Source organism: Gavia stellata, chromosome 4, assembly GCF_030936135.1.
Source record: "Gavia stellata isolate bGavSte3 chromosome 4, bGavSte3.hap2, whole genome shotgun sequence".
Taxonomy (NCBI): Eukaryota; Metazoa; Chordata; class Aves; order Gaviiformes; family Gaviidae; genus Gavia; species Gavia stellata.
Window position 1 is genome coordinate 75,380,394 of NC_082597.1, and position 9,609 is coordinate 75,390,002.

At 40.1% G+C, this 9,609-nt stretch overlaps 1 protein-coding gene across 1 annotated transcript in view; it reads left to right on the top strand.

Annotated features, from left to right (window-relative positions):
- The window catches only part of IRAG2 (inositol 1,4,5-triphosphate receptor associated 2), a 39,161-nt gene extending 29,564 nt beyond the window's left edge, over positions 1 to 9,597 (top strand). Inside the window, exons 27-39 of the mRNA XM_059817040.1 lie at positions 2,067 to 2,149; positions 2,289 to 2,361; positions 3,171 to 3,225; positions 3,312 to 3,339; positions 3,902 to 4,042; positions 4,484 to 4,618; positions 5,435 to 5,582; positions 6,497 to 6,540; positions 7,204 to 7,281; positions 7,386 to 7,450; positions 7,905 to 8,006; positions 8,180 to 8,284; positions 9,344 to 9,597. Of these exons, the coding sequence (XP_059673023.1) occupies positions 2,067 to 2,149; positions 2,289 to 2,361; positions 3,171 to 3,225; positions 3,312 to 3,339; positions 3,902 to 4,042; positions 4,484 to 4,618; positions 5,435 to 5,582; positions 6,497 to 6,540; positions 7,204 to 7,281; positions 7,386 to 7,450; positions 7,905 to 8,006; positions 8,180 to 8,284; positions 9,344 to 9,587 (1,301 nt within the window). The 3' untranslated portion in view covers positions 9,588 to 9,597. The remainder of the gene's footprint in view (positions 1 to 2,066; positions 2,150 to 2,288; positions 2,362 to 3,170; positions 3,226 to 3,311; positions 3,340 to 3,901; positions 4,043 to 4,483; positions 4,619 to 5,434; positions 5,583 to 6,496; positions 6,541 to 7,203; positions 7,282 to 7,385; positions 7,451 to 7,904; positions 8,007 to 8,179; positions 8,285 to 9,343) is intronic.
- Positions 9,598 to 9,609: the final 12 nt, after the last annotated feature.

Consider the following 9,609-nt stretch of genomic DNA (forward strand, 5'->3'; position numbering starts at 1 on the left):
CACTCACGCAGTGAGGAAATGGCTTGCTTCCAGCACATCTCTGAAGTGAGGAAGCTAAGTAAGAAAAATAACTTAATGACAACTTGTGAATTTCTGGGTTTTTGCAAATATTTTTGCCTGCAAGTGCTCTCAACCCTGCCTGAAACTGAGTAGGAATAAGGCTTCACCTACTTACAGGTGGCTGGTGGCCTACAGCACTGCAACTATTAAACATGAAATAATTTAGTGAAATCTTGATGCTTGCTTAGCTGGCAGAATACTGTGTGGGTATTAAACCCTAGGCAATTTTGAGGGGGAAAAAGAATGTTTTTGTGGTTTTAAAAGGTTTGGTGACACATAACTAGGCTAAATAATGCTTTTCTTTCTTTAAAACTGATGCTCAGTACACAAGAAGCTGAGATGGGTCAAGAAGAGAGATGAGGATAGAGGCCTTTGTGTATAGTTCTGTCTTTCGCTATAGCCATAAACACCCAGAAGAATTATTCTTACCAGAGCTGATGGTGCTTCTTTCACTTAAAAACTAAAAGCAAAACAAAACTGGAGTACATGTACACAGTGTATTTAAGCTATTTTTAAAAAAGCTGATCTGAATAAGCAGCACAGGATACATGTGCATGCTTGTTTGTAACCATTATTTTAACCTTTGCCTAAATATAAGACTTTTTGTCATCATTTCTTGTTTGGTTTTGTTTCTTTCTTTAGTACTATCTTCCTGACATCTAATTCAGTCCCCTTGCTTAAGCATATTTTCTTTCTACTAATTTGCCTCTGCAGTTAATTTTCATATGTGGTCTAGGTGCCTTTGGCAAGGAGGAAACAGATATGCAAAACGGGTCAGAAAGAGTCCAAATAGCTTTAAAGTCTGAGATCCTGCTGCCTTTTGTACGTCTCTGAATAGAAAGTGTTTCTAGTATTAGAACAGAGACATTGATGAATCTCCACTTGTGGTTTTGGCTAGTACCACACAACGTTTTATAAAGGTACTTGGGAGCGAGGTCCGATACATAGGGCTGCTGCAAAAATCAGCAGGAAAAGGGAGAGCTAAGCAGAGGATGTTGTTAATGTGAAGGATGAAAAGAGAAAGCACTTCAAACTTGAAGGTTTGGTGGTGGTTTTTTTTCTTGTGCCGTTTCTTTGGCTTGCATCTGTGTGGGTGTGTGTGTATGACTACGTAAACAGAAAAAGAAAAAAAAGTCTAGATGTTCTAAAAGGTATAAATAGCTACCAGAGTTACTGCTACACAAGAAATTAGTGTGACTTTCAGACTTTCTTCAGTTTCTTAAATATTTTCCTTTTTAAATCTTTTTAATAGCTGTCCTTCTGGAGGTTATTTTTGCCTCCCTTAAAGCTTCTCTAAGTTGAGGCCCTTGAAAGTTTATGTTGCATTTGAACTGGCCTCATCAGTACCCGAATTTATCGGTTCATTACCACTCATCTGCTGGCAAAGAGAGTTCTTTTGTGGCTCCACTGGCACCCTGCTAGTTCAGTTTTTAGGTACAAAGGACAGTCCAAGTGTCAGGCTATATTTGAAGCTTATGGACTCCTGAAATACCACAATTGTATGTATTTCATAACCCAGTTATGCCAAGCTCCTCTGTAAGAGCAGCTGAAGTAGCATCTATGTCTTGACATCATCTGATATTCCACAGCATGAAAGAGGAGAATTACAAATACTCATCACTTCTTCTGTTAGTTCGTGCATGGGGGTTTTTTTTTACATATACCTGTGCTTTAGCAAAATAATGAAATTTATTTATCCAAGGGAATATTGCTGTGTAACTCTTTCAATTTCAACTAAAGCAACTACAACCAGGAATAATATTCTCACTTGTTGATATGTAACACTTGTAATAGGGATTTTTTTTCAAGCCAAACATAAAGGAAGAAGTGTGCTGATAATTATGTCTTTATAGTGTTCTTTGCTGCTGCCTCTCCTTCATAATGCCTTCTCCTGGCATTTGCTGCCATTTCTTTTAGTCTTGTTGGTCCATGGCTAGTACACTGGGTGTTGGAGACTTGTTTTGTTCTTTTTGTTACATTTGGGTTTTGGGAATGTTTCTCCCCAGGAGTGAATCTGACTGAGAAGGAATTCTACCCCATGATGGAAGAACACAAAACCACATTTCAAAATGTTTTAAAGCGAGACGCGGTAAGAGTCCTAGTGCCAGTGAAATGTAGAACTGGTTTGGCTGAGCAGTGATAAAGAAAAACATTACAGGAGGGGACAGGCCCCTCCAGTGGTGGTGTGGCTGTTCCCTTGCTATAAATAGTCTCTGATATGCCTTTAGGAGGTGGGCCAGGAAAAGAAAAATAATCAAGAGCAGAGTGAGGAAGTACCAGCTGTGGTTCCCAGTAGGAAAGGTAAAAGCTTTTTGCTGAATACGTTTGTGTGACTCACTGGAGTGCATGAGTTGGTCACCCGTGTCAAGAGCTGTGTAAAGAGGTGCAGAGAGCTGCCTGCCCCACACCAATTGTTATAAGGGGCTTTTGTTTTAAGGAATAGTAGCCGGAGTTAGAGATCAAAATGGATTAGCAGTGGAGAGAGGGAAGATGTTATCATGTAAAATCTGCTTCTCTGATTTCTACAGATACTGATCTAACTAGCTCCATCTTTCTCTAGACAGGAGGGGAAAATTCTTAGGATTTGCAAAGGAGTTGGCATATTTGAAACAGTTCTGGTATGCCTGCCCAAAGATTTGTAAAGCAGCATCCTTTATGCCAGCTAGAGTTTGGGGTAATATGAATTAGATAAGCAGCGTGAAGTTTCTGCTGAACTGTGCTTAGACATCTCTACTGTTCTAATCACCTCACCTTTTGCTGTTGGAGTTCACTAAAAGTTAGTGATGTAGTAAGTCACGTAACATCCTGAACCTATGAGCTGTGGACTTAAACCAAAACCTATAGTTAACCATTACTATACTAATTAAATGCCAGTTGAAGACAACTAAACAACTAACTTTTGGGGCTTTATACAAGTGGCAGTACTGTGGTGTCTTACTGACACTAACCCTAATGTACTCTGAGGTACAAAAATTGGTTTTACTGGCAAGAGCTTAGCAGTGGAAATCTTTACCAGTGCCTTCTGTTGGACCCTAAAAGACTTTCACAAGCTGTTTTTGTGAGGCTGTTTTTTCACTTTTGTTTGAGAACTTTTTTTTCTCTTTTCTCAGGGAGTTCACCCACTGCAGGTGGCATTAAAGGAGATAAATCAAAGCAAAATGAGCCGTAAGTGTTTTGACTTTCAATGATCAACTGCTGGTATGAATTTAAAGCTGCAGTCTGTTACATGATCGCTTCTTCTTATCCTACAGTGACTCTCCTAATGAGAAAGAAGTGGAGGTAAGTCTCGTCTGCTTGTATCCTTAAGTATCTCAGACAACTGAAAGATCTTGTAGAGGAGCCCTGATTGATATCTAGTCCTACATAAAAGAATGATGCTGAGTAGTTTAAACTGGATGTATTTCTATAAGGTGGCTTCTGAAATCTGTCTTTCCAATCCCAATGGGAATTTTGGAAGGGATAGGATGGGAAAAGGTGGCAATCTATAAAACTGAACAAAAGGCTTGTCCCTACGAAAACATTTGTTTGCAAGCTTGAAGGAGCATAGCTGTGACCTCCTCCCAGGCAGAATGTGCTGATTTAAGACAGTTTTGTCAAAAGACACAGATGGCACACTGTGTGCTGCCAAGATATCACCTATTCTGGCTACAGATTATTTCCCCCATCGCTGCAGATGGGAAAGACTGGCTTTGCAGAAAGGCCCTGTTTGCTTTCTCTTTCTCTTTTCTTCTTTTCTTTGTTCGTGGAGTATAGTCCCAAATGTCATGTCAGTATCCAAATCCACTTTAAAATCTTCAGCATCACTTTCATTGTTCTGAAATCTTTTCCTCTCCCACAACAGGCTGAATTTCTGAGGTTGTCTTTAGGTTTTAAATGTGACTTGTTTACCTTGGACAAGAGAGTGAGGCTTGAAGAAAGGTCCCGAGACTTGGCTGAAGAAAATTTGAAAAAGGAGATCACAAATGCTCTAAAGATGTTAGAGGTTAGTGTTGGCTAAGGCTCATAGAGTGGATGGGATGAATGGTTGTGAAAGTGTCTCTCAATACGTTTTGGGTTTTTTGGGGATTTGTGTGTGTGTGTGATACACTATAAGCAAATCTGAATGAAGTTCTTAAATGATGCACTTGAAAAATGAGAGACTTAGCATTTGAGGTGTAGCCTTCATCTGAGTGTACTGTGTGCTCAGGCAGTGGGTAGTTTTTCTGTTGCACAGGTGTCAGGCAAGAACCCCTGTCTTCAACTGATTTTATGCTAGGTAAGCTGAAGTCTCTGCCCACTGGAGGTCTGTATCAAGCTACACTGATCAAGGATGTTGGATGCTGATCTTGTGACTCTGTGAACCTGAACACAGCCCCTCAGTTGGGTTCACCCTTCTTTCTCTACTAATAGCTCACACTGGTTTTCTTACCAATATGCCTCTTAGGCTTTAGTTCCTTTGTGTGACGAAGACAACCAAGCGCAGGAGATCATTAAGAAGCTGCAGAAAAGCTTGCAGTTCCTTAGCCAGTATGCAGCCCGAGTCGCCAGTAGAGCAGAGATGTTGGGAGCTATTAATCAGGTAACCATTCCCATGTAAATGTATTTTGTACTAAGTTAAAAGCTTCTAGATGTAAAGGGATAGCAGTATCTGTTTGCTAGGCTTCTGATTCCACAATTAGATATGAGAGTCTCGTGTATGTAATGCAGACTGACCAGTACAGCTTGGTCCTGGATTTCTCTTCTCAGGTCCCTGTTTGTGGTGTTATAAGGAATCCCAGGCACAGTGAGAGCAGCTACATTGCACTAGCATTGTGCAAAACCAAACAACAGATTAAAACAAAAAACAAACAAGCAAAAATACAAAAAAGAACTTTGCATCAGAGGGATGTAGACAGCACAAGAATGTAATGTGATAACAATAGTCTTGATGTTCTAATGGTAATTCTCTGTCTTACGGAAAGGGCAGCTAATAAGCTAATCTATGGAAATTTACAAAGGCCTGCTCAAATGTTATGTGTAATTGTGTACAATGCCAATGAACAGCATGAAAATACGACTTGGCAATACAAGCGAATGCGTGGTGACAGCTGAGACTGTAGATTAGAGAAAGATGAGGAGGAGTTGTAAGGGCTCGAAAGATGAAGACTAATTTATGTTAGGATAAGAGTAATCACTGGAAAAGTGAGACCTATGTAACTTGGACATGTGTTGAGAGATGGGTTGTAGTGAAACTTTGAAAGGGTGGACAAAAATGAGAGAATGTTGTATCACAGTGATGCAAGATGAGAGTAGATGGTTAAGGGGTTTTAAAAAAAAAAGTCTTAAAATCTAAACATGATACAGTTCCTCAAAGAGCCACTTCTTTTTCTTACTGCTGTTGCACTCACTCTGTTAGGAGAGCCGTGTTAGCAAGGCTGTGGAAGTAATGATTCAACATGTGGAAAACCTGAAGCGCATGTACGCAAAAGAACATGCAGAACTTGAGGAGCTGAAACAGGTCCTGATCCAGAACGAGAGATCTTTTAGTTCTCTTGGAGATCGAGGTAAATAAGAAAAGCTGCTTCATCTTTCCTCCTTTCCTTCTAGCACCTGCCAGGTAGACCCTTATCTAATTGTAGCTCGACATCTCAGGTGGAGGCGTTATGTGACCGTTGTATCTCCTTTCCTAAAAATAGAGGAAAAATTAGCAATTTACTAACAGTATTAGAAACAACTCTCTGAAATTAGATGTGTATGTAAACTGTCATGAATCTCGGGGTGGGGGGAAACATTGCAAGTATGTAGTAATGTTCTGGCCTTTAGAAAAGCACATTGTATGCAGTGGTGATGATAATCTTGATCCTTGTGAGCAGTAAATTTGGGTGCTCACTCACACTGGAGTATTCCCAGTACCTATTTCTAGGTAGCTGAGCTCTGACTGCTCTTTACAAATGCTTGATGCTTTTTTGTAAATATAAATTACAGACTCCTTAAGTGCAGGTGCTCTGAATTTCCCCCCCTAAGCAGATGGTACAGTGGTTAGGTTTCCAGATGGCACTGTGCACTTGTGGCTTTGCCAGGAGAAGTATTAAATTCTTCTGAAAAATAGAGCATGTATTTTAAAAACCAAAAGGGCAGCCTTACACACTGGTAAAATCCTCGCAGGAGCCTTCTGAATCACTGGCTATTCCTTCCTAACTGTAAAAGATTGTCCTGTAATAGGACGCTGCCTCAATAATAGAAGAATACATTTAATGACAGCAACAGAAATTGATGCTTGTAGAGGATGTATAACGTGTGAATATTATGAACTTACCTAATGAAATAGAAAGCTCTTTCCCGAAATCTTATTTCTGCTTTCTGAGAGTATTCTGATACACTCTTCATTTAAACAGATACTGCAAAAAGTCAGACCTTTAGTTGCAAATAAAGCTAACTGCATTCCTATAAGCCTCTCTGATGTTTGATCTCTTCACAGATGAATCTACGAATAAAAAGCTGCCAAATTCTTTTAACTTTAAGGTAATGGTCCTTGCAGCCTAACATGAAATTTCAAGTGTGTGTGTTTGTGTTTTTTCTTTGCTTTGTCATGTGCTGGTGCTCTGCTACATGCTTGACTTGGTGGTTTTCTGTTTCAAATGTGGGCTGATGTCATCAAACATGAGGATATATTTTTTTCAATTACCCGCATCAGCCCGAGGGAACTGCATGTGGTCCCACTTAGAAGATGAAGTGTTCACAGAAGCTGAAATGGCTGTGTTCTCATGCAGTGGTTAAGAAATATTGTTCATGTATGGTTCTCTCATCGAGGTTATAGAAGAAGGGTTTAGCTCACAGAGAGATGAAAAAAACAGATGGAAGCAATCCAAATTGACTGTAGGAATTCCTGTGAGCACCATTAGGAGAATTTAGATGCCTTCAATTTTGGTATTTTGCTGGAAGCTGTGTAAATAGCCTCCCTTGAGATGCTTAGAGGTGGAAAAAGCAGTTAAAGTGGAAAGATGCTGCTTTTAAAGAATATGGTTTGGGCTGTGCTTATGACTTGATATTTGTGTGTAACTTTGAGCTAAGTATCAGCATCTATTTTTTTTATACAGTTTGTATAAAAACAGATGGTATTTTATGTGATTGGTGAGTAACCCAGTCATTCCTTGATAGAGTCAGTAATGCCTCTTATTTGTATAGCCATCATCATCCCTACGAAGAGTTAGCATTGCAACATTGCCTAGGAGTGCTGGAAATGCAGGTATTGGGTTGCCGCTGGTAAGTAAGGGTTCCCAGGTGGTGAGGCGCTTTACCTTCTCAAAACTGGCTGGGCTGAAGCACGAAAATGCCAATGCAGTAAGTGCATCACACTTCTTCTCTAGGCCCAATTCCATGAACCTGATGGAGATGAACGGAGTGACAAATTCAACAGGAGATCAAGCAGTTGGTAAATTTACTTGGGCTTGTCTTTGAATAGGGTTAAATATTTTCAACTCGAACTGTGCCTGTATTAAGCAGCTTATGGAGCATCTTGAGGTATAATAATGTTTAGGCTACATCTTTCACATTAGTTACACATGCTTCAATAGGTAAATGAGCCTTTGTGGCTAAATTTTAAGCTCTTCTTTTTTTATTTATTATTTTATTAAGGGTTGAGAGCTTTAAAAAATTCACTCAACTTTCTGCATTAGAACATAAATATGAAAACTAGGCAGCTGACATTGATGGATCTGGTTTTTGGTGTGTGTATTTTTTTTTTTAAAAAACCTAATTCCAGGCAACTAATTTTGAAACTTATTTGTCTAAGGCCTACCCAAATGAGTAGACTGCTGCTGAATTTCTAATTTCCTGCTATATATCTGATGGGGAAATTAAAGCAAATTTTGTTTAAAATATGACAGGGGGCGGCTAGGAGCAAAGCAGAATGAGAAGCGTCCTTCACTACAGCGGTTCATTAGCACATATTCCTGGACAGAGTATGAAGATGAACATTCTGAAACAAAGTAAGTTCAACTGCAACCTCCTCTGAGGTGTGTGTGCAGGGTTTGTTGGTTTGTTTTTAATGAACTCTTAACTATCCACCACCTGATCAGGGCTATAAAGTCAAGCTATTGTGAGCTCTGCCAAATTGAATGCTTAATGGAAAAGCTTTGGAATTGTTGATGCTTGCTTACAGAAATGAGCAGTTGGAATCACCTGCTGAAGTACAAGAAGAACCATCCAGGAAGGAAAGCATCTCTGAAAAAGGAAAATATTCATCAAAATGGAACCTAGAGTCAGCGTAAGTTTTCTCACATCATCATGAGGTAAAGCAATGGTTTGGGTGGTGGACATGGGAAGAGGAAGCAAAGCTGTAGCTTTGGTTTGGTTGTTAATGCTGACTTCTTCGACAAACCAACAGGGTATGAATAATTTCAGGTGCCAGAAGCTCACACCACCAGGGATTCTTTACTAATCCTAAATGGTGAACTAAAGAGGAGCCTCATGCTATGGTCCCACCTCTTTTGGTTACTCTGTGACAGCTGTTATAACTAGGCTACTAGGTTATGCTAATATGTACTCTTGTAAAAATGATCAAGGATTTGAGGCCTGTGCAAAATTTAACAGCAGCTTTGGCACACAAGTAGTTATCAAGACTAACTCCAGACTATTCTAATTTCTCTGAATATCTCAAGTTGAGGAAGAGAGTGCTGTCCTAAACAAGTATCCCTTGGAAGCCCCTGCCTCTGCAGAGAAACTGTTTATTCCATATGAATATCCTACACTGTGACCATTCCTGATCAAGGGGGAGACAAGACAACTATGCTAGTGTGTAAAACTGAGAAGACAGCAAGAAGAAATATAATTTCATTTTTTTATTGTTTGATAAAGGATGGAGGTACCCAATGTCATAAGAGGCCTAGGATTTGAATAGTCAGTGAGGGTAAGACTTCTCCCTAACCTCAAGGAAGGCACTAAAGCCCTAGGAAACAATAAAACATAAGGCCAGCACTTATGATGATCTGCAAGGCAGCTTTTGTGAATCCTTTTCAGAAACGTAGTGTGGTACGGGGAGCATGGGTGGCTGAAATGGGCTTGTGGCTCAGGTCAATCACCTAAATAGCTTATCAAGAACTTGATTACTGAAGACTGCAGATTAAACCCAGAACACAAGCTACCACTGTACATAGCTCCCAATAGAGTAATGACCTTGCCACTTCTGGTAGTTAAGGATCTGTATGTTTGTTTGTAAGGTTTGGTTTGCTTTAGGGTTTTTTGGGGTGGGAGAGTGGGGGTGGGTGGAGGGCTTCCAAGTTTTGAAGAAAAACTGAACCACTCTATGACTTGCTCTTCTGTGCAGGTGCAATTTAATGTCATCGTGGGCATCCCATTTCAAGACTTCCTTTTCCAACGCTAACAAAACTCTCTGGGTTTCTGTTTCCATCCTGGTACTGCTTGCTGCTCTTACAAGCTTCCTCACTGGGCTGTCTCTGCAAAGACCAGCAGATGCAGCACCTGTAGGAACTGGGGACTCCTGGACTTCACTACAGCAACTGTTGTGGCCGTACACAGGACTTCAACACAATGGACCACCCCCAGTATAACGAAGGTTCTGACTTTTGTAGT